Genomic DNA, 25186 nt, shown 5'->3' with positions numbered 1-25186 from the left:
GTTAACTTTTGCTCTACTGCAAGTGAACACTAGGGAGGCGCTCTTGAGTTGTAAAAATTACCCCTTTCTTCCAGTTGGGATTGAAAATTCCCCCTTAAACTTTGTCTTTAAATGATTTTAAAGAATCATGAAGAATGCAAGGCTTGAATTTAATTTATAAAATTGAGGTTTTACTTTTATTTAGAAAACATTTTACCCATGGGGGGTTAATTTTTTAAAAAGATGTGTACTTAAGCTGAGCTTTAGATTTTCCAAGAATTATCCCTATTTCAAAATGGCTTGATAAAACACCACTTCCTGTCCAGGGAGGAAGTTATTTTAGCTCAAGGATTGAAATATTTAGCAGATCTTTAGACAAAAGGAACAAATTACATTTCTCTCTGGCTTAAAAAGGGTGCATGAGCCAGAGGGGGTTAAGAAGCCCTTCCCCCTCCCCCTGTTGGGGTGGTCTGGAGGGGCAGGGAGGTGTGGGGGTGGGGGTCTTCAGGCTCCCTGGGATGGAGGATCTTTTTTTTTTTTTTTTTTTTTTTGGTGGAGATGAAGGGGTGGGTCTATGGTACATCACCTGAGTTGTGGGGTAAATGTAGAGAGTGTCAATCAAAGGCAGAGCTCTCAGAGCTGGGAAGGAGGCTCTAGATGGCGGCTGTGCCTTAGAGAGAGCGCGCTCTGCTCCCTGCCTTTGCCTCACTTTACGCAACTTTCCCTAACTTTCGGGCAGCCTCAGGGGGCCCCCGCAGCCCCCTGCCTCTCCTAGTGACTTACTGGGGTCGATTTGAACCTTTTTTAGGGAGAAAAGCAGCTTTTAGGAGCTTTCTTTTCGTGCCTTGTTGGAAAGAAGCAGCCGTACTGAGAGCCCAGGTCGTTGTTTTTTCCAGCTTAGAAGCCATGGCGCACCTCCATTTTTGTGCGCTCTCCTAATGAGGTTTTTTTTTCTTCCGGACCTGTTTTAGTATTAATTATTGCTTTATTTTTTAAACAGTTAACATATTTGAGGATTATTTTATTTATTTTTCGTTTTTAAAGGAGGATTTTGCCTTTATTTTTAATTATTTTGGATCTGATATTTTTCTACTACTAGATAGGACTCTTGCTTTGGACATTACTACATGGATCAGGTAAGTTCACTATCATTAGTGATAATTTCAAAGATTTATGTGTTAAAGTTTGCTTTATTTTCTGTAAATAAGAGAAATTCCTGGATGACGCAATAAGATACAGAGATTGTTATTTGTATCCAGTGTGTTACTTTGAGAAACTTTCCTTATTGATAGTGATGCTTTCAGTGTTTGGTTTATCCTGTTTCTTTTTTTTAAGGAAAAAATGGAAATATTTCTGTATTTTGGTGCTTATTGTTGTTGCATTATAACAATATCATTAACATCGTCAGGACTTTGTTCCTGATAATAAAAACCATCCATAGGAGCCGGGACCTTACCTTTCTTTCAACTTTTGACAGTAAATACCTGGGCACAGGACTTCAAAGCAAACAGATTCCCCCTCCCCCTTAATATTTAAGAATTAAAAAGATGATGAGAAATAAGGACAAAAGCCAAGAGGAGGACAGTTCGCTACACAGCAATGCATCGAGGTATGAGCTATCAACTTTCTTCCTTTTTGTCTTTTTTTGGGGGGGAAACCTCAGCTTACAATTGTTTACCTTGACAGACATGTAATGCTGTCTGTGTTACAAGTATTTTTCTGATTTGGATTAGTTTTTAAAAGCGTGACCTTGAGATTGCTAATATGCCACACCCTAATTTTTTGGTCGCATTTTGCGAAAGTTGAGTTGTGACTTAAGGCCTCTTAGAGCAGTCAAAAGGTAAGGTACCTTTATTCAAAGGGCCTTTCCTGTAAACTATAGTTTTTCTGTTAGTAAATTTCAGTTTTTAGGTTTTTGTGCTGCAGAAAAATGACCTTGTCGGTTTAGCCATTGCTGCATTGCACCATTTTACATACAAGGCAAATTTTTTCTTTGAAGAATCTCGGATATCCAAACTTGTAACTGAGGGCCATAGAGGAGCCTTGTAGTAGTAAATTATAGTAAATAGACATTTGAGAAAGTTATATGAATGAAAAAATGTACATTTAAAAATGAAATTGCAAAAAGGACACTTTGACTGATGCCTCTCAGTTTATATTTTTATTTGACTCTACATTTCTTTTGATACACTTGACAATTTAGGAATTTTTGATGATTTATCAAAACCTTTACTTGGTAGCAGTCCCTGAATTTATGAAATCAAACCTGTAATCACAGAAATCCTGGAATGCTGTTAATATACTTCTGCTTTGTGTTTGTACTGTGATTTTATTTATAATTGTATATTTTACATTTAAAATAACTTAAGGTTTACATTTATATACTTATGAAGATTGTGCTTTCTATTTGGTAGATGTAGTATTTTTTTCCTCATATCTTAGTTGTTGCTGCTTTAAATTTATTGATTTATTTCGACAGAATCGCCTGGAATGCTTTATCTTCTGAAGCTTATAAATGTACTGTTTGTTCAAATCATAATTTGTTTCACATTCCTTGGAGTAGCTTATTAGTGATTTAAGTAATAAACTCTTTAAGATGTTTTTGTTAAATGATCTCTGTATCTTAATTTCTAAAAGTACATGAATGCATTTTGGGATGTGTTTTTAAGAATTGTCATGTTATAAATTTTAAATCATGCAGTTAACAAGAATGTGATGGGTTATTTTTTTTTTTCTTCACAATTTTGATTTTATTTTTCTGTAACTATTTTTCTAATTATTGGGCTAGTAAATTTGGAAGTTTTGAATATGGTTTATTCCAAATGTTGACTTTTGCTTTAGACTAAAATATCTTGAGCCTTTCTTTTAAAAATATATTTGCAAACTACTTTCGCATATTGAGATAATTTTTGGATGTCTTTCAAATTGAATTGTCCATGTAATTACTAGGTTATATGTAGGACAAAAACTACTAATCGTACACTGATTTTTCTGGAAAGTTATGACAATTTGAAGAAATAGTTTCCCCAGATATATTTGACAGATTATTAAAGATTCAGTTCTAAAATGTTGCTCCCTTGAGTGTATGATTTGCATAGTCTCATATGGGTTTTGGCTTTCTTATGTAAGGTTTGTGGTTAACTTCATTGATCAATGCTTTCTAATGTAGAAAACTGAGCAGTGCTGCCATTCTTTTAATATTTTTACTCTCATCTAGAAAACTACTTGGAAGTTGTTATGAATTTGACTACTTGGAGTTAACAGCTGAATAAGAAGCCATGTATTTAAAGTCTTTTGCCAAGTATTCTGTAAATCATACACCTGATGAATGTCCAAAAATATTAGAGACTCCTTGACAAGAAGATGGAGTTACTTTTAAATTACTGTTACTCTAAATTGCATACATTATTAATACATGTACATAATTATGACATCACTTCCTTTTAAAATTGTAAAGCTTAAAGGATGTTAGTGTTGCTTCAGTGTAGTACATTGTTACTTCTAGTGAGCTGATATTGAATTGTTCCTCTCACTAGTACTTGGATCCTGTGTCATTAATCTGTAAGGGCCCATGTTTTTATGGCACAAAGCATGGTATTAGGGAATATTGTGAGAATCACCTTTGTAGCCCTAGTCACAAGACAGTAAAGGAGTTTGCAGGTCAAGTAAACTTTGGTCTGAACTAATTTAGGAACTCTAAGGAATGTGTGTGAGTTTAAGTAAACCTGGTATTTTCTGTATTTGTAACTCCTGTATACTTAATAGTGATTATGTAAGCCTGTATTATTTGGACGTTAATGCTCAATTCTAATATGTTATACGTTGTGTATTATTATTTGAAGATTAAAAAGTTTTCTTTCACAAATGTGATTTTAAAAACATTTGATATCTGTAAAAATTTCTAAATATTTAAAAGTGTTGGCAATGGACATAAAAAGTGTACTGTACACTTGGGATAACTTCAGCAATATCAAAGAATAGAAAACTGGGGAGAAGAAAATGTGGATGGAACTGTGTGCACACAGTTCTGTATTCTAAGATGCTACATTTGCAGTTTTAACTTAAAAACAGTTTATTAAATTTACGGCCAAATCGTCTGCCTTTGATTCAGGTTTGTTTTGATAACCCAAGGTGCGAGTAAAATCTTATGCTTTCATAAGCCTTTTCGCCCTTAGTCTAAAAGGTAGGGGATGATTAGAAATGGCATAATGCAGTGCTTGTGGATTGGAACAGGCAGTTTAAGTGGCAGCCATTTTATGACGCTGATAATACTTTAAAAATTGGGATTTTTTTTGAGAGGGCTGAAAATAAACGAAACCTGAACTACACAAACATTTTTTTCCCCCCATTCTCTTCGTCTTTGGTGCTCCGATGCTGAAATAATAGACAGCTCGATAGTTAACGAAGGCAACAGCCCTGAGCCCCTGGCATCTTGGTGCAGGTCCAGCTCAGTCACAAAATGGCTGTTCCTTTGTGCCGCAGCGCTGACAGACATACTGCATTGCACTGTGTACTCGCCAAACAGCAGGAAGTTGCCGTGCCGAGTTCAAAGGCCGGCCGGCGCTGGCGCCGGGTGCTGATTGGCTATGCGCGCGCTTAGTAACAGCGGGGTCAACGGCGGCGCCTTCAGGCAGGCCCCGCCCCGTGACGACAACAGGCTCTCCGCAGGGAGGAGAGAACGCCGTGACGTCTATCCGCATGCGCGTGTTGGGCGCTTCCCTTTTCGCTTTAGCCAGTCGTCTGCCTCTGGGAGGGGGGAAAGAACCCGGTGGGACTTTCCGGTGGGCAGCTGGTTTCCTGACTGATTTGGCTCATGGCCGTCCTGTCTGCCCTTATCTATACCGGTCCACACCCCACCGTGTGTTTTTCTTTGCTGGTTCCTGGGCATAGTTGTTCTCTCTTGGAAGTGGCTTTTACTTTGGGAGAAAAAAGGCAGTAATCGGAAATCTTCAAATAGAAAACCTTCCAGTGTTTTTTAAAGTTTTTGCTTTCCCTTTTCATACCCCAGTGGATTTTTCTTTATCCCTGTTCATTTCCTTGTTCAGTGAAGAGATTAGTGAGTTCAAATTTGTTACCATTGACCAAAACCGGAACTTCTTATTTTAATTGAATCGTTAATGAGTGCTAAAGCTGCTGTTTAGTACATGGCTCACAAACCAAGGGACGATTGTTTGAACTTGACCCCTTGCATTTTTAGTTGGTACCATACATTTTCTCAATTGGCATTTGATGGAGAAAAACTCAGGTCAGTATGTATTGTGATTTATATATATAAGACTTACAAATGGTTAAGTAGAAAATAGTTTCGAAAGTTATTGGTTTTCTAGTAAGAATTAAATAGTGGAAGAATACAGCATTAGGTATCCATTACTATGCCAACTAATATCAGCAACAACTCCTGAGTGTTACCAGCCCTTGCTAAAAGATAGTAGCTTTCAAAAATTGGTCAAAGCCTTGTTAAAATCTTGGGAAATGCCTTCTTAGAACTTCCAGTTAATATATACCTTCCTGGTAAATAAAACAGCTCATGGCTACCTTGTTTGAGCCTCTTGAAAGGAATTGTGGTTTTTACAAAAATCATAGTTTTTTTTTTTTTTTTTTTTAAACGTTATGTTCACAACTGAATCACAAACAATGAATGTAAGCACCAAGGCCATGTTAGTAGATTTTTTTCCTGTTCACTGACATGCTTTTTCCTTTTCCTGCTTTATTTTACTGTATTTTATCTGTAACAAGTGAATGAGCTGTTCTGGAGTAGTCCCCAGTTCTGAGTTGTTTTAGTTGAGTAAAAAAAAAAAAGTAAAAGATGTGGACTTCTTGGAGGTAGGTGAGAGATGCTTTCTTCAGCCTATCTCAAGTTTCTGAAAAAGTTTGTGAGGGGAGAACACCACTATAGTAGTGGATTTTGTAGATTATCACAGTCTGGATTTTTGGGAAGAATTTTTTGAAAGGTTTATTGGGAACTAGTTGAAAAATGGAATTTTCAGTTATAGAAGTTTACCAGAGATGTTTTAAGTGGTTTAAAAATGATATGTATGTTTCATATAAAATATTTAACACTCATAGTGACTTAAATACTTAAAACTTCGATGACTGTTGTTTTCCAACATTTAAAAATATTTCTGCCACCACAAGAACAAAGATAATCCCAACTCCCATTCTGTGTATTGAAATTGAGTTCTAGTTGTATTAAACTTAACAGGGGCCTGGGGTTGTGGCTCAGTGATAGAACTTGCCTTGCACACATGAGGCACTGAGTTCGATCCTTAGCACCACATAAAATAATAAGTGAAAAAAGGTGTTGTGTCCATGTTCAACTGAAAAAAAAAAAAAAAAAACCCAAAAAACAAAACAACATTTAGTATTTGCTAAACACTTTCAAATTTCTAAGTTTAGGGTAGGATTAAATAGTAAACATTGCAGTTATTATTTAGAAGAATAATATTCTTTATGAGATGTTTTAGCTGAAGTAGATTTCAGGACCACATGAATTAAAGTGTACATCACAGATTTACTATTCTATGAGTGAATTATTTTGAATCTATGTATAGTCAATTAGTGTTTGTTTTTGGAAAGTTCTTTCTTAGGTCTGTTCTCTTTTTTTTTTTTTTAAATATTTATTTTTTAGTTGTACACCATACCTTTATTTTGTTTATTTCTCTTTATTTGGTGCTGAGGATCGAACCCAAGGCCTCGCAGGCGCTAGGTGAGCAGCTCTACCGCTGAGACCCAGCCCCAGCCCCCATTGATCTCTTTTTTACCTTCTAAGGAGAATGATGTAAAGTGCCAAGGAAAGAGTGTTGTGGTTAATCTTTTTGTATGTGTATACTTCTTGTTTAAAACTTGGTGCTTTGTAATTTTTATTTACTTAGCTCTTTGGTTAATATCTTTTGTGAAGATCAAGTCAGGATAGGGAGTAGGCAAACAATATTTGATAAAATTGTTTTTTATTTTTAATTTTTTTTTTCATTGAAGATGGATACAATACCTTTATTTTATTTGTTTACTTTTATGTGGTGCTGGGGATTGAACCCAGTGCCTCACATATGTTAGGCAAGTGGTGTATCACTGAGCCATAACCCCGGTTCCTCGAGTTTTAATTGTAAAAGTTGTAGCAAGTTATTGCTTTAGGAGTGAATATGGGAGTTCAGTTGAATTTTATCTGAAACAGATTTTATAATTAGTTTATTGTTGTACCCTTCCTCCTCATATAGCATTCCTGACAATTGTGACTTTCATAACTTTTTGATACCACTTGGGATTTCCACACATTTGTTCGATAAACTTTGGTACAGTGAACTTAATTCCTAATGTGAAAACTGAGCAACTACTCTTCATGACTTCTGGTAAATCCCCTTCCCCCATTTATTAAGATTTTGTTAGTCCCTCCTCCCAATTCCTTGAAGAGGGTTTTGCTTTAACAAGAAACAGGTGTTTTTAAAAGTTATCTTCTAATCCTGGCATGGTGGCATACACCTGTAATCCCAGTGATTTGGGAGGCTGAGACAGGAGGACTGGAAATTTAAGGCTATCCTTAGTCACTTAGCAAGACCCTTAGCAATGTAGATCTTGTCTCAAAAAGAAAAAGTCATCTAAGAGTTATTTATTTTATTTATTTTTGTGGTGCCGGGGATTGAATCTAGTTCCTTGTGCATGCCAGGCAAGCATTCTACCCAGTTGAGCTATATCCCTAGCCCTAAGAGTTATTTTGTATATAAATGAAAATAAATTTGTTACTATTCTATGAGTGAATTATTTTGAATAATTTATTCCCTCTCAGATTTCATCTTGACTGGTCAGTTTCCACTAGGTTGTCAATTATTGTTTGTAATTTTAGGGTTATTAGTATAAAGCCAGATTAACACAAGTTGGCCCAATTATCAAATGTACAGGGTTTATTTATTTACTTTTAAAAACTTTTTTTTTGTTGTTGTCGATTGATCTTTTATTTTTTAAGTTAATTAGTTAATTATTTATATGTGTGTGGTGCTGAGGATCGAACCCAGGGCCTCTCACATGCCAGGCAAGCGTTATACCACTGAGCCCAACACCGGCCCTCTATTTTTTTAATCATAGCATAATTTTAGCATAGTACTAGAAACATTGTTTATGTGTGGTTATTATGACCTCTCCCCCACTAATTAATCTAAACTTTATTTGATTAGGTGACTGGGGACAGTGGTGTTTCTTCAAAACCCCTGTATTTGGATACATTTAAACCCAGACTAAAGTGGAATACAAGGCCTTTCCTTATCAAGTAAATTATGTAAAACCTGAGTGTATGAAAGTCATTCATGTTACATTTTCTGATACAGTTTCAATTTATCATTTTATTGTTAACATATTGGATTGTAGGTCAACTTAGTGTTTCAGACATCTTCTTGTACTGTATTTCATACTGAAAGGTGTTCTCCCTCCTTCCATAGTGGTGACTGAACCTCTGTGCATGCTAGGCAAGCACTCTATCATTTATTTGTATTCCTGTCCTTTACTTTTTATTTTGAAATAGATTCTCCTTAAGTTGACTGAGCATTCCCTGAACTTGCCATCCACCTGCCTCAGCCTTCCAAGTATCTGGGATTATAGGTGTGCACCATGAAAAATACTACAATTTGCTTTACTGGGATCCTTATAGTAGGGCAAAATGTGATTACTCTGATTTTTAAGGGTGAGAATGCTTCAGAAGAGGCCTAAGGTAACATTCTAAGGATAGCCCACATTTTATATGTTAGATTTAATTCTGATTTCTCTCCATGGTAAGAGCTGTGTGTAGATTTTACTGTGGTACTAGAATTTTTTATTCCCAGTTTAGGTCAGTTAAGTGTTCATTTTTGGACTTGGCAATTTTCTCATTTTTAAAACATAGGTAGACATCATTGGGCAATGAGGATTAAAATATTATAATGACTGAAAGTATTTAGCAAAGAGCCTGTCACATTGAAAGTACTCAACAAGCATTAAGCTGTTAGTAATATTTTCATTCTCAGTTGTTTTGTTTACTCTCTTGTCTTCTTTCTACATTTCCTCAGTGCCTCTTTAGAGCCAGTTTGTTTCTGAGGGATGTTGTGGTTGTCCTGGCTTATCTAGAGTCATTTTAGTCCAGTTGGAAGTGATTTTTGTAACAATTTTAGGAGGCAAGTCCCCTTTTAGTTAAAGCCTTACAATGTGTTTTATAGTTAATTCTGGATTCTTTGGCGGTCAGCCTGAGTAGTTAGTTACCCTCCAACCCCAAGCTGGTAATTACTGCCCATGTTTACCCTCTGCCTCATTTCCCCTCTCAGGCTATTGCAGTACAAGAGTGAACAGTGAATATTACTGTGGAGTGCTATTTGGATATAAATTTAATAGCAATAGTATTTATAGCTACTGTCACGTAAATGGATGTAGCTTGCTTATAGTAATCAAGTCTTCATCATGGCACTATGTATTTGATTTAGCATAATTGCTTAATATACCTTTTATTTTTCTGAAATTGTAGTGTTAATATTTGTGTTTTTGGTTTGTGCTACTTCTCAGTTTCCTTTTTGGTTTATGGATTAGTTGAAATCTTTTTTTGTTTTTATTTCAGACTTTGGAGAACATTTAAAAATACACCAATGTCCAGCCTAGCCCTCAAGATTTAATTTTTAAAGTTCTCCATATGGTTCAAATTTCCTTGTGTTTCCATGTGTTTGTAGTATCTCCATGTGTTCTGAAACTTTTTATAGTCTTAGTAGTTTATTTTGTATAATTGTTTGGGTTTTTCACATGGGCCATGATGTCATCTTTGAACAAAGATATTTTGGCTTGTTCTGAAACTTTTCATGGAACACTTTTTGTTCTTCTTTTCTTTTTAAAAAATATCCATTGGTCTTTCTGTTGTCTGTCCCATCTTCTTTATTCCCCTTTCCATCTCAATTTTAATAGTTTGAATTTGGAACTTTGGAAATAAGGTGGGGGTAGGGCTTTATTAAGGTGGGGAGTTTATAGCCTTGATGAAAAGAGGAAGAGTTTCTGAATTAAATGTCTACCAGTTCCAGTTCTAGGAGTACTTTTTTTTTTTTGGAACTGTGGATTGAATTCAGGATCACCCGACCACTGAGCCACATCCCTAGCCCTATTTTGTGTTTTATTTAGAGACAGGGTCTCAGTTGCTTTGCACCTCACTTTTTGCTAAGGCTGGCTTTGAACTTGAGATCCTCCTGCCTCAGCCTCCTAAGCTGCTGGGATTACAGACCTGCACCCTTGTGCCCAGCTAGGCATACTTTTATCATATGTATACTGGTGGAATGTTTTCACTAAAGGCTTCTAATTCCAGTGATTCTCTTCCTTAGGGTCGTTCTCTACTTAACACCCTTCAGATACCTCGAAAAGTTTAGATTCTAGAGTCAGTGCAGTTACATTCCATTCTGAACCCCACATTCCTTCTACTTTATAGAGGAATGTATCCTAAAACCAAAGATTGCAGCAGTGGACATGGTCTGTCCTGTGGGAGAGTTGTTTAGAAGCTGGTGTTTATCATCTACTGGTGGATTGTAAATTGAACCATTTTAAGACAGAAGATGATAATAAAAGTAAGAATACCTCATTTGGATGTATTATTTGTAAGCCTAGTAGTGCCTGATAGTTTGTAATCTTTTCATTTTGGATTTTAAAATCATGAGGGAAAAATTTATGCTCTAAACATTTTATAGGAAAATACCAAACTAGTTTTATGTTTACTAAATGTTTACTGTGTCAGGCATTGTTTTAAGGGTGTGTGTGTATTATTTTTTCATGTTTTATTTCATGTTGGGGTAAGTGTAACAGAAATGTTTGTGGTTCCTTCCAAGGTTGGTTAACAATGCCCTAAATTAACTATCCATAGAGTTTTCCTTGAAGACCTGTGTGTAGTCTTAGGTCCCACTGAGCTCTTTTGTACCCATGTCGTTCTGTGCTTCAGTTGAGTTATATGCTTATCAGTAGTTAGAAAATACTTCTAAATTAGCTTGTGCTCATTGTATTTTAACAGTCAAGTCACTAGGTACAATGATTGTGATAGATCATTTAAATGAAAATAAGTTGAATGCTTTGGGAAGACTCAATATTTTCCAGCATTTTAGTGTCTGGTATAAGCCTCCAACTTATCTAAGTCCTTTATGTATGTTAATTTGTATAATACTAACAACTTTATGCATAAGTAGGTGTAATTATCATCCTTATTTTATAAATGAGAAAATAGAATCACAAGGACGGAGTAAATGGAAGAATGCAGTTCACATACTGGCAGTTTGGCCTTAGGATTGTTTATGCATCCTGTGAACAGTTTGTTGGGTAAGAAGAAACTATATAGCATATTGGGGAAAAGAGTAAAAAGTCTTGAATCCTTTTGTACTCAATATAATTTTATACAAAAAAAGAAACAGCAACAACAAAAACAAAAGCACGATGCATTGTGAATGTAATTGATGCCAGAATTAAAATACTGTTCAAAAGGCCATGATTTTACATCACAATGTTTAAGTAAAAATGTGTCCCTGATGTGATTCCCATGGGGACACTTTAATATCCGAGGAAAGGTACGTGGATAGTGAAGTACTAGAGACTTCAAAACTTTTCCCTCAACCATTTTGACTCCATTGCCACACATACACTTTGGACTTGACCTTAGTTTATGAATATTTGTGCTTTGCCTCTAATTTTTGTTCAAGCTATGTGGGAATTGTGCCACACAGTTTTTTCATGAGAATCACTTGGATTTTAAAAAATAAGTGGGTGGCCATGTGTGGTGGCGTACACCTGTTATCCCAGCAGCAGGAGGATCGAAAGTTCAAAGCCAGCCTCAGCCAAAGCGAGGCGCTAAGCAACTCAGACCCTGTCTTTAAATAAAACACAAAAAGGGTTGGGGATGTGGCTCAGTGGTTAAGCACCCCTGAGTTCAATTCTCAGTATCCCCTGTCCCCCCAACAAACAAACAGCTGGGTGTGACAGCTCACTCCTGTAAATCCAACAACTTGGGAAACTTGAGGCAACATCATCACAAATTTGAAGCTGGCCTCAGCAAATTTTAGATAGGTTCTCACTATCTCAGAAAATTATAAGGGCTTGGGGATGTACCTCAGTGGTAAAGTGCTTATGGGTTCAATCCCCAGTACCAAATGAAAAATAAAAATGCAAGTCTTGTACTTGATTGCATTTTTACAGGTTTTATAGTAGGTTAGAGGAAATGTTATAAGCGCTGTGTGGGTCTGTTTCATAGCCTGGACTGGGAACGTTTGCTTTGTAGATAATGCCTTCTTTTTTTTAAATGTCTGAGACAGTATGATGGCATTTTTTTTTTTGTTAAAGAGAGAGAGAGAGTGAGTGAGAGAGAGAGAATTTTTTAATATTTATTTTTTAGTTTTCGGCGGACACAACATCTATGTTTGTATGTGGTGCTGAGGATTGAACCCGGGCCGCACACATGCCAGGTGAGTGTGCTACCGCACGAGCCACATCCCCAGCCCCGTAGATAATGCCTTCTAAGGAAGGAGTTTTTCAGTGTGGTGGATGTTGAAAATCTTAAATGGTTACTGTGTTTTCAGTTCAGACAAAGTCGTTTGACATTGAAATACAGGCAATAATGTGTGGCTGATCAGTTGTAATTTTGAAGGAAGGGAGTGATAGGTCAAATTCTTGCAGTGCTATTTTCTTAGCTTTATGTAGGCATTTAATTCCTCAAATTTACTTGCTAAGAATCATCAGCTGGTTTGCTTGTTTAATCATTGTTTATTGCTTTATTTTGAAAGTTTCAACAAGTTGCCCAGGTTGGCCTTGAATTTGTGACCCTGTCTTAGCCTCCCAAGTTGCGGAGATTGTAGACATGTACCAACATACTCTGTATTGTGCACACTCTTTTATACATGTGCTATTTTTTTCTGTCAGAAGACAAATTTTAACAAATTGAGTTTAAAGATCTAATTGGATTTTATTAGTGATTTATGAATTAGACCAGTACCCCATCTTAAAAAATAAGGCACTCTATGAACATACAGTCAATAAAAAATTTTTTTTTAGTTATAGATGGACATGATACCTTTATTTCTTTATTTTTATGTGGTGCTGAGGATTGAACTCAGTGCCTCACACATGCAAGGTGAGTACTCTACCATTGAGCTACAACCCCAGTCCATAACAGTCAATTTTTATAAGATAGCTTAAACAGGAAGAAGAAACAACAGTACAAAAAAGCAGATGGGTAAATATCCAGTCACTCAAGATTTCTTTCCTTGTAAAGGTCAAAGCACAGGGAATTTTGTTACCATGCTAGTTAGAATTGACCTGTTTGGTAATATGGCTATCATTTCTTTCCTGAAGGTGGCATGAACAATTTCGTGTAGCATAAGAAACCAAACCATATTGTTTCTCAGGGACTTCAGTCCATATCAATGGCCTTCCATAAATTAGCACTTCGAAGAAAGTCCATAGTGTTATCTACTTAAAGTAACTTCTAGAAGAACTTTTGAATTCTAGGAAGGGATCAGTTTTGCGATGTTAAAAGCATAGTATTTTGTAAAATCATGAAGAACTTAGAAAAGTTCAAATAATACAATTGAAGTTTTAATGCAGATGTTAGACATAGCTATAATCTTGTTTAACCCTCCTCACTAGTATCCCTTTTATCCCTTGCCATATAAAAATTTGCCATTTAAAAATGTACATATTTCATGTAATTTAAAGTTTCAGAAATAGTTTTGAAACTGGTTGTACTTCAGCCCTAATCACCATTTAATTGCATGGGATGAATAGCTCACATGTTCATACATGGATATGTAGATAATGATGATTATTATAATTTGGGTTTTATGAGAAGAGTTCTGAATACTTTTGTACTTGTCTGTTGCACCAGTTTGATTTATCTGGGCTAGATACTCACATATGAATTCCAGGATTCATATGCCTATTTTATTGAAATATTTACTTTTTAGTTGTAGTTGGACACAACATCTTTATCTTATTTATTTATTTACTCAGCCATTTTTTTGTTTATTATTTTGTGCTGAGTATCAAACGCAGGGCCTTGCATGTGACAGGTGAGTGCTCTACCACTGAGCCACAACCCCAGCCCCTATTTTATTAATTAATTAATTAATCAATTTATTTATTTGAGAGAATTTTTTTAATATTTATTTTTTCGTTTTCGGTGGACACAACATCTTTGTTTGTATGTGGTGCTGAGGATCGAACCTGGGCCTCATGCATGCCAGGTGAGCACGCTACCACTTGAGCCACATCCCCAGCCCCCCCTATTTTATTTTTTTAAGTATTTTTTTTAGATGTTGGTGGTCCTTTATTTTATTCATTTATTTATATGTGGTTCTGAGAATTGAACCCAGTGCCTCATGCATGCTAGGCAAGCACTCTACCACTGAGCTACAACCCCAGCCCTCCAACATCTTTTAATATTATACTTTTTAAATTTTTGCAAAATAGATGTGTGAAATAATCTGTCTGAATATACATGTCTCATTATCCAGTGAGGCTTAATTATTTTTCCTTAAATTTATGTGCAGTTTTAGTTACTTTTTCATAAGTGCATGTCCATTTTCTTAGCCTAGTTTTCTATGAGATTTGTGGGGTTTTTTTTTTTTTTTTGGTACCAGGGATTGAACTCAGGAGCGCTGGGCTGCTGAGCTACATCCCCAGCCCTGTTTTGTATTTTATTTAGAGACTGGGTCTCACTGAGTTGCTTTGCGCCTTGCTGTTGTTGAGGCTGGCTTTGAACTTGGCTGTCTCAGCTCCCTGAGCCCCTGGGTTTACAGGCATGCACCACTGCACCCATCTCTATTGGATTTTTGATATGTAATTTTGGTGGGTGCGGGGCGGGAGTTTGTTGGTGGTAACTGAATCCCCTTTACTACTGAGCCACATCCCCAGTACTTTTTATTTGGAGACAGGGTCTTAGGGCTTCACTAAAGTTGCTAAGACTGGCGGCAAAGACCTGCCTCAGCCTCTAGAGTCGTTGGGATTCCTCATATGTTGTATATATATCTTTTGTCATACATACAAATTTCTTTTCCCAATATTTCTATGTAATAGTGTTCAATATTCCCTTGTAATGTTGTTTATTCTTTAGAATCATAGGACTTGAACTAGAAGTTTAAGGGGATCTTAAAAATGCAGTTTTTTTTTAAAAGGAACTACATTGTGTTCTTTGCCAGAAAGAAATTTATGATTTAGTAATGTTTACCTTTCCATCTTCCTAAGACACTTAAAAGTGAATGGAAAGGAATAATTTATGCACCAGCTTTGGTTGGTTTAACAATCTGTTCAACTGAAGAATGTATGAGAAGGAAGGGCACCAACCACATAGAGGATGGGGTCAGACTATGGAGTGACTTACAGCTACGCTTGATCTTATAGTCTTCTCCCTGGAGTAATTCTAATTAATTTTAATTAGGAGAATTTTTACTTATGCTTGACAAATAAGTGCTCCACAAATATTAGCAATTCATTCTACATTGATAGAAACTCATTCTGGAACTAAGTTTTATGGAGTTCCATAGTAGATAGCTTTGCATTTTTTAATATTTTGCTTTCACCAACAAAATAGCTGAGGTCTACAAAGCAGTTCAGCCATTTTGTGTGTTAGGAAAATAAACACTATTTAAATGCTGAAAATGGTGATTCTTGGGGCAGAGAACCCAGAGATTTGCATTAAGTGGAATGTTGCTGTGCTGCCCTCTTGTGGCCATTCAGGAAATAGCAATTAAAAATTAGGAAATGGAGCAATAACAATGCTGTTTGCTTTCACTATCTGGTTTAAGAAATATTTACTCTATTTTTACCTACTTCAGAAATATTTTGACAGCATACAAAGTTCTTTTATCCGTAAGTGAAAGGAAGTGTTTAAATTTTTCTCATGAACATTTTCTATTGGACTCTAAAATCCAAGTTTTCACTTAAGTTTGTTCCCTTATTTTTATGTCATATTTCTCTTGGAGGAGTAGTTCAGTCAAAATATATAAAACTTGCTTGCAAGTGTATTTTGAGTAATTTTCAGATAGACTTTTTTTCTTTTTTGATGAAGATTCTGTGTACATCGTAGATAATCATTGTTGAACATTTCATTTTTAATTGCTTTAAAACTGTGAAACCATTGGAAACAAGGGAGTTTCATTACTTTATTATTTAGTGAATGCTTTATTAAAGAACTCCTCACCCAAGTACTAAATTTAACCCTTTTTATTAGTCTTGTGGGCTTTATACCTCCTTTGCTATTAGTTGGCATAAAACTACACTTTGGTACTAATGGTATTTAATACTATAATTAGGTATTAATGGCAAATCTACATAGTCTTTCAGGAAACTTCCTATACCTTGAAGGAATAGACTTTCAGTCCCCTAAATGTGAATATATTTTCATTGTTACTTTTAATTTTTTTTTTTTTTGGTATTGGGGATTTAACAGGGACACTTAATCACTGAGCCACATCCTCAATCCTCAGGGTCTCACTGAGTTGCTTAGGGCCTCTCTGAGGCTGGCTTGAACTCTTGATCCTCCTGCCTCTGCCTCCTGAGCCACTGGGATTTCAAGTGTGAGCCACTGCTGGCCATTGTTACTTTTTTAAAAAGCCATTTTCCATTTCAACATTTAGGAATATGTCCCTCTGTAAGTATGAAAGCTAAGTAATGCCTTTTAATTGTATTTAAAGAAGCATCCCACCTCAAATATGTGTTTTTCATTGAATGTTTGATCTAACATGATGGTTTCAAAAATAATTTTAAAAACACTTATTGTTGGAAAGACAGTAGAATGGATTTGATATAACTTTTTCCTATCTTCAAATATGAATATACCACCAGTGAAACTCCACATCATGTACAACCAAAAGAATGTGGGTTCATGGTGGCTGGAGCAGTGGGCAGGAATGGTTAAGTGATGAGGTCTGAGGAATTCTCAGAGGTCTATATAGAATTAAATTGTACTTAATGTATGTATAATATGCCAAAATACACTCTACTGTCATGTATATCTAAAAAAAATACTTATTTAAATTTTTAACTCATTTTATATGGGACTGAGTGTCCTGCTTCCCTACCTTGCATTTGACTCTTTTAAGATGGATTTATTTTGAAAAGCGAACACATTTAGTCATTAAAATTGTTTAAGACATATAATGAACAGCTGTGAATTCACCACTAAGCTTCAATCATAAGATGTGAGAAATATCATTTTCTGATAACATCTTCCTCAGTCATCAGAAGTACATGGAACTGGGTATTTGGTATTTGTCCTTTCTTGGGTGTGATTTTCATAAGTCTGTGTGTGTGTGTGTGTGTGTGTGTGTGTATTTTTGATAACTCATCCAACAGAGTTAAGCACTGTTGCAAATTTATAGATTAAAATGCATTTCAAACAAGTGTGTACTGATAGGAATATGGCTGTGTTTTCTACCTACCAGCTGCTATTGTGTGCATTGTTATGTTTCTACTTGTCATTTTCCATATAAGCACAGAAAATACACAATTGCACAAGAAGTTATATACAAGAATATTTATAGTTTTATTTGTATAGTGAATAATTTGGAAGTAAATATGGAAGTGTATCAGATATTTAGCTTTTTTTAAAAATGTTTTTTAGATGTTGATGGCCTTTATTTTGTTCATTTATTTGTATGAGGTGCTGAGAATTGAACCCAGTGCCTCCCACATGCTAGGCAAGTTCTCTACCATTGAGCTACAACCCCAGCTCCATATTTAGCTTTAAGTAAAATAGAGCTTATTTATACTGTGAGGCAGTTCAAAGGGAATGAAATATATGTACATATCCCGACATGGGCATTACATTATATCTGTAGTGATTCCTACTTTTTAGCATAAAAGACTGAAAACGTTACTAGTTAGCTACACTGTTCTAGTACTCTTTTGTAGACTAAATGCTCTGGGTCTTTTTAGTTGTACTTGAAGATTTTCAGTCTTGGAATGTTTTCTATTTTGTGGGAGAACATACTGTGGTCCTGTGATAATTTTAGGTGGTGTGATTGCCAGAATATGATTCCACGTCTTACCTGGAGTTAAGCAATATAGTAACTGAAAAACTAAGCCAGTCATTTCAAAAAGAGGCAGATTGCATTTTCTAGTGAAGTCAGTAAATTCCCCTTCTCTAACATACTAGGTTCAAGGAACATTGAAGATGAGCTTCCCTCTCAAGTCTGTTTTTATATATTGGGAAAAATGGGAGGCAAGGTAGTGTAGATGGTAACAGCTGGGTTTTGGGGCCAGTTTTCTAGTTCAGGATGTATGTCATTGCTAAAAGTGAGGAGAGCCAGCAGAATATGAGGGTTGAAGCTGACTTCAAAATGAGGTTGCATTCTTGGGGTTTTCAGTGGTAGTAATTAATATGTTAGACATCAGCATTTAGAAGTATCTAATAGGCACTGAACTTAGGTGCTCTCCTATCATAAGTTCAGTGCCTGTTACCTCAAAATTAGCTTGCTACATAAGCAGTGGATGTAGGGGTTGGAGATGAGAACTATTAGAGCTTAGCTTACTTGATATTCTGTGGGTGGTTGGTAGCTGGAGCAGTGGGCAGGAGTTGTTATCTGATGGGTCTGAGGAATTGTCAGAGGCCAGATTTTACAGGGCATGCTGAGATTGCTGTTACAATGACCAGGCCAAGGGTAGCTGCTCTCTGATCTGACTTCGTTGAGGCACTGTGCTGCTTTGCTGTATATGCGCAGTTTTCAGGTTGTTCTCCTCACATCCTTTTCAGACACACTCCCCTTTCTGAATCCCTTAATTTATAAGAAAACTCAGGAGCTTCTGTACCTTTTAGTGAGCAAATGGTGAAAGCAAAACTAACAAATTCCAGTGAGTCATGGATTTTTGTGGTATAGGCTCACCAGTAGTTAGTTAGCTGTGGAGAATGAAATCTGAGCTTGGATGTGAGATTCTTAAATATATGCCTTTTGGGATAAGGCTTTGGCATTTATAGAATATTGATTTTATAGCTATCATTTGATGGTCTCATGACTCTACAGGTAGATGACAGGATGGTGCAGGCCTGAGCAATCTACCACTAGTACTAGAATGAAAACTAGATGCTAGAGACTCAGATTGCACCCTCTTTCACCCCCCTGGGTATTGAACCTAGGGTTGTTTCAGCATTGGTCTACATAGTCCTCCCCATCCCATTCTTTTGAGACAGGGTCTTGCCAGGTTGCCCAGGCTGGCCTTGAACTTGCCATCCATCTGCTTCAGCCTCCTGAGTTGCTGGATTTTCAGGTGTGTGTCACTGGGTCTGGCCAGAAGCTGCATTTTTTTTTTTTTTTTGGTATGGGGAATTGAACCCAGGGGCACTTAACCATTGAGCCACATCCCTAGTCCTTTTTACTTTTTATTTTGAGGTAAGGTCTCACGATGATGAGGGCCTAGATAAGTTGCTGAGGCTGCCTTTGAAGTTGTGATCCTCCTGCAGAGGCTGTACTTTTTAACTGTTATTGTCCAGCTTTCTTTCTATTTATTTTTTTCCCCTCTTGCCTAGTGATGGCCTTCTGATTGTACACAGGTATAGAGTTAGGGACTTGTGTGTCTTAATTAGCTGGTCTAGTCAGCTTGATCTGAAAAGGGCTAAGTAGTCAATAATTATAATGAGAATTTAAAAGTTGTGAGTCTCATAGCGGGGATGTCTTATCTTTGGAGACGTTTTATAATAGGGATAAGATTTACTTTGAGTCTTTAAGGTTTTTATTTCTTATGGCAAAATAATATGTGGGTTTTGAGTTAGTCTTGGATTATCTGCCCTCCCCATAACCTTCAGATTTTCTAGTTTTGTCATTGGTCAAATTTTAAAACATCTCAGTTTTTTCATTCCTTAATACTAACTCTCAATAGTATGGTTCTGGGGAATAAGCAAAATAATACATATAAAGTCCATATAAAATACATGCAAAGAATTATGCCTTATAACTATGAGGCAATCAGGCAGTTTATATTTTTCCCCACCTTTCTTCCCTCCTTTAGGTAGAGACAGCCCCTACCCATTATTTTTCATTGCTTCTTGGTAACTGCAAGGTTCCTGCACTCAATTGTGCTTATAATAGATCACACAGCGTTATTTGGGTCTATCCCAGTTTCCAGTGTTCTAATCTATTAATTTTGTATACATATTTGTTAAGTGGTATAATCTTATTTCTAGTTTGGAAGTTGCTTTGCTGGTAAATATGAAGCTTCCCTTCTTTATTCTTTTAGGCTTCATGCCATAGGACTTACCTCCTAATTGCTAAAGTCAAGGACTTTTCTGAGAAGTTAATGTTACTCTAGGTTCTGGCTTTTGTTTTGCCTGCCTTTCTTTGCTGAGCCCTGCCCCTCTTGTGAAAAGATAGTTTTCAAGAAAAAGAGAACTATCTTATCTCTTTAGCCATTGAATTCCTCCATTTTAGTTCTTATCACTTTAAAGTATTTTCAGTTCTACCAGGGTGCCTAAATGCTTTTTCTTTTTCTTTTTCTTTTTTTTTAATTTGGGGTATAATTTCTCATTTTTCCAAGTGTACAGGTTACAGAGTCACATTAGTTATATTCTTGAGTATATACATGTATTGTCTTTGAGCTTGAGGTTGATACTCTATCATCTCTGAATGTTCTGTTTGTTTGTGAACCTTGTGTTTCAGCTGTTACCTACATTCTTCAATTCCCTCTTCCTTGAGGGATGTTTGGAGTGAGGAAGGGGAGGGGAATGTATAGAGGCCAGTATTGGGCAGTCACATTAGAATCAATACCCCTTTTGCAAGCAGGACCCCTCTGGATTGGGATTAATGTGTATATATTTTTATAAAGCTCCTCAGAGGAGTCTAGTTTACACCTATGGAGAACCACTGATTAGTATAATGGCAACCAGATTGCATTCTTTCTCTTTGTAGTACACACTTTAGTTTTCTTACAGATAAGATAGTGGATTCAGATTGGTCAGATTTTTGGACTTTCTGTGTCAGGGAGGTGTGAAAATGACAAATACTTCTGAGTTTCAGTTTTACATCATTTAAAGGGAGCAGTGTCTTTTTTTTGTGTGGATTGGTCTCTGTGTCCTCTATTCTGTACCATTGGTCCACCCGCCTGTTTTGGTACCAGTACCATGCTGTTTTTGTTACTATTGCTCTGTAGTATAGTTTGAAGTTTGGTATCGCTATACTGCCTGATTCACTCTTCCTGCTTAGAATTGCTTTTGCTATTCTGGGTCTTTTCTTTTTCCATATGAATTTCATGATTGCTTTATCTATTTCTACAAGAAATGCCCTTGGGATTTTGATTGGCATTGCATTAAACCTATAGAGAACTTTTGGTAATATCGCCATTTTGATGATGATAGTTCTGCCTATCCATGAACAGGGTATATTTTTCCATCTTCTAAGACCTTCTTCTATTTCTCTCTTTAGGGTTCTGTAGTTTTCATTGTATAAATCTTTCACCTCTTTTGTTAGGTTGATTCCCAAGTATTTTTTTTTGAGGATATTGTGAATGGGGTGGTTTTCCTCATTTCCATTTCAGAGGATTTGTCGCTGATATACATATTTGACAAAGGGGCTAAAAGCATGCAATGGAGGAAGGATAGCATCTTCAACAAATGGTGCTGGGAAAACTGGAAATCCATATGCAACAAAATGAATCTGAATCCCTTTCTCTCGCCATGCACAAAAGTTAACTCAAAATGGATCAAGGAGCTTGATATCAAAACAAAGACTCTGCATCTGATAGAAGAAAAAGTTGGCTCCAATCTACATACTGTGGGGTTGGGCTCCAAATTCCTTAATAGGACACCCATAGCACAAGAGTTAAAAACAAGAATCAACAAATGGGACTTACTCAAACTAAAAAGTTTTTTCTCAGCAAGAGAAACAATAAGAGAGGTAAATAGGGAGCCTATATCCTGGGAACAAATTTTTAATCCTCACACTTCAGATAGAGCCCTAATATCCAGAGTATACAAAGAACTCAAAAAATTAAATAATAAGAAAACAAATAACCCAATCAATAAATGGGCCAAGGACCTAACAGACACTTCTCAGAGGAGGACATATAATCAATAAGTACATGAAAAAATGCTCACCATCTCTAGCAGTCAGAGAAATGCAAATCAAAACCACCCTAAGATTCCATCTCACTTCAGTAAGATTGGCAGCCATTATGAAGTCAAACAACAACAAGTGCTGGCGAGGGTGTTTGGAAAAGGGTACACTTATACATTGCTGGTGGGACTGCAAATTGGTGCAGCCAGTTTGGAAAGCAGTATGGAGATTCCTTGGAAAGCTGGGAATGGAACCACCATTTGACCCAGCTATTCCCCTTCTCGAACTATTCCCTAAAGACCTTAAAAGAGCGTACTATAGGGATACTGCTACATCGATGTTCATAGCAGCACAATTCACAATAGCTAGACTGTGGAACCAACCTAGATGCCCATCAATAGATGAATGGATAAAAAAAATGTGGCATTTATATACAATGGAGTATTACGCAGCACTAAAAAATGACAAATCATGGCATTTGCAGGGAAATGGATGGCACTAGAGCAGATTATGCTAAGTGAAGCTAGCCAACCCCTAAAAAACAAATGCCAAATGTCTTCTTTGATATAAGGAGAGCAACTAAGAACAGAGCAGGGAGGAAGAGCATGAGAAGAAGATTAACATTAAACAGGGATGAGAGGTGGGAGGGAAAGGGAGAGAGAAGGGAAATTGCATGGAAATGGAAGGAGACCCTCATTGTTATACAAAATTGCATATAAGAGGAAGTGAGGGAAAAGGGAAAAAAAACAAGGGAGAGAAATGAACTACAGTAGATGTGGTAGAGAGAGAAGATGGGAGGGGAGGGGAGGGGGGATAGTAGAGGATAGGAAAGGCAGCAGAACACAACAGACACTAGTATGGCAGTATGTAAAAATGTGGATGTATAACCGATGTGATTCTGCAGTCTGTATACGGGGTAAAAATGGGAGTTCATAACCCACTTGAATCAAATGTATGAAATATGATATGTCAAGAGCTATGTAATGTTTTGAACAACTAATAGTAATAAAAAAATAAAGGGAGCAGTATCAATCTTCAGGTCCTTCTTATTTTTATTTTTTTGATACTAGGGATTAAACCCAAGACCACTTTGTTCTACTACTGAGCTACATCCTCAGCCCTTTCTGTATTTTTATTTTGAGACAGGGTCTCACTAAGTTGCCCAGGCTGATCTCAAATTTGTGTCTTCCTCCCTCTGCCTTCTGAGCATCTAGTATTATGAGCATGTGTCATTGTGCTTGGCTCACCTTTGGGCCTTTGTTAAAGAACTAGTCTATCTAAGATCAGCTGATACACAGCATCGTAGAAGCACTTGAGGTAGCTGTTGGGATTGTTGAATAATATCAATAACATTGTGTTATAAACATTTAAAAATGAATTTGAGGATTTTGCTCTTATGTTACTAAACTTACTATCTACTGATATTTTATCATGTGAATTTTTAAAAATATAGATATATGTGGCAGTTCTTAAATCTCTGTGTCTGTCTCTCTTCTCTCCCTTTTTGAATCAAGTCATTCAGCCTCTGAAGAAGCTTCAGGTTCAGATTCAGGCAGCCAATCGGAAAGTGAGCAGGGCAGTGATCCAGGAGGTGGACATGGGAGCGAGTCGAACAGCAGTTCTGAATCTTCTGAGAGTCAGTCAGAATCTGAGAGTGAATCTGCAGGTTCCAAATCCCAACCAGTTCTTCCAGAAGCCAAAGAGAAGCCAGCATCCAAGAAGGAACGGATAGCTGATGTGAAGAAGGTATCTTCTTTGTTGTACAGTGTTGATGTGCTGCTAGATAGGACCAGCCCCCAGACCTATGAGTTTTAGCCACCTTTTCTATATTTGCAATGCCTTTCTGATTTACCAACCGATTTAGTTAATAGAGCTTTAAGAAAAATATTTAGTAATATAAACTATCTAACTATACGGCAAAAGTCAAATTTTTATAGTTTTGGTCTTTAACTTAAAAAAATTAGTTAAAAAATGTTATGCTGTGCTAGTATCAGAGAACACCACTAATAGTTAATAGTAACTCTCCTTTTGATTGTGGAGTGCAATTGTAAAGCTCAGTGATAGATAATCATGATCCAAGAATAAAGACAGTTTTTGCTAGCTGAGCAATGGAAGAGAAATACTTGTTACAGAAAAACAAACAAACAAAAAAAAAAACAGAAAAGAATCTTCTAGTAAAGAATGCAAAAGGGCAAAAAATTTGAGTCATGTAACATTTTCTTATTGATGGTCAAACTTTTTAGAATGCATTTCTTTTGGTGGAAAAAACTAATTACTTGGTTTAATCATCAGATTGTAACTTTTTTTTTTAGTTGTAGATGGATACAATACCTTTATTTTATTTTTGTGTGGTGCTGAGGATCGAACCCAGTGCCTCACAAATGCTAGGCGAGCGCTCTACCTCTGAGACACAACCCCAAACTCAGAATGTAATTTTTAAAATATAATTTTGAGAGAATATTGATTCGGTCACTGAAAGTTAAAAAAAAAAAAAATCACTCTCCACCTCCTACTCCACCCATGGTATTGGGGATTGAACCCAGGGCCTTACACGTGCTAGGCAAGCAATCCACCAGTTTAATTCAACACTGCCAGCTCCCAAAGACTATTGCCTTTTTAAATTTTTTCACATTACAATTATCCATAGTAGTGGGATTCATTATGTCATGTTCATATATAATTTGATTAATCTCATTTCCTTGTACCTTTCCTTACTCTCTTCCAGACTATTGCTTTTAAAAATTTAGAAACATAGCATGTGCAAGGCCTCGGGTTCAATTCTCAGTAATGGGAGAAAAAGAACCTTAATGAAGTCAGAGGTTTTATGCCAAATCGTTTTTTATTTAAGCTATACTTGAAGATATAAATAAATCTATGTTTTGCACACTCAGATTTTCATAATATTACAAGTAGGTTTATATTACCTGCAAGTTCAACAAACAACTTAAAAAACAAAACCACTTTTAACTCTTAACACAGTTGATTCTAAATCTGGCTTATTTCAGATTTTCTCTTCCCAGCATAATTGTTGCTTAATGGTATGCGACCTTTAGGAGCTTGTTAGGTTGGAGAATCCTGATGGCAGTCTAATAGGAAAATGAAAGACGTCCTTACGACACTCAAGTGTTGCTTGCTCCTTGTGTGGTATACTTTTTAAAAATACAGTTTAAGTGGCCCTTTTTTTTTTTTTTTTTCAAAAAGGTCAC

General features: G+C 36.3%; 1 protein-coding gene across 6 annotated transcripts in view; it reads left to right on the top strand.

Moving 5' to 3' along the window:
* Positions 1-552: 552 nt before the first annotated feature.
* Positions 553-25186, top strand: part of Chd2 (chromodomain helicase DNA binding protein 2) — a 125526-nt gene continuing 100892 nt past the window's right edge. For 2 of the 6 annotated variants that reach the window (XM_046436613.2, XM_046436635.2), the window contains exons 1-3: positions 1454-1588; positions 3197-5224; positions 23495-23726. In XM_046436613.2, the coding sequence (XP_046292569.1) occupies positions 5124-5224; positions 23495-23726 (333 nt within the window). In that variant the 5' untranslated portion in view covers positions 1454-1588; positions 3197-5123. Of the gene's footprint in view, positions 1116-1453; positions 1589-2458; positions 5225-12337; positions 12408-12432; positions 14184-23494; positions 23727-25186 lie in introns of those variants that run through there. The other 4 variants (XM_046436623.2, XM_058576962.1, XM_058576963.1 and 1 more) reach the window with 4 other exon arrangements.

The sequence above is a fragment of the Marmota monax genome, unplaced genomic scaffold (assembly GCF_021218885.2).
Source record: "Marmota monax isolate L192 unplaced genomic scaffold, Marmota_monax_Labrador192_F-V1.1 WCK01_AAM20220418_F8-fsc00005, whole genome shotgun sequence".
Taxonomy (NCBI): domain Eukaryota; kingdom Metazoa; phylum Chordata; class Mammalia; order Rodentia; family Sciuridae; genus Marmota; species Marmota monax.
The sequence above is the reverse complement of the archived record's forward strand: the minus strand, read 5'-3'. Positions and strand labels throughout refer to the sequence as shown.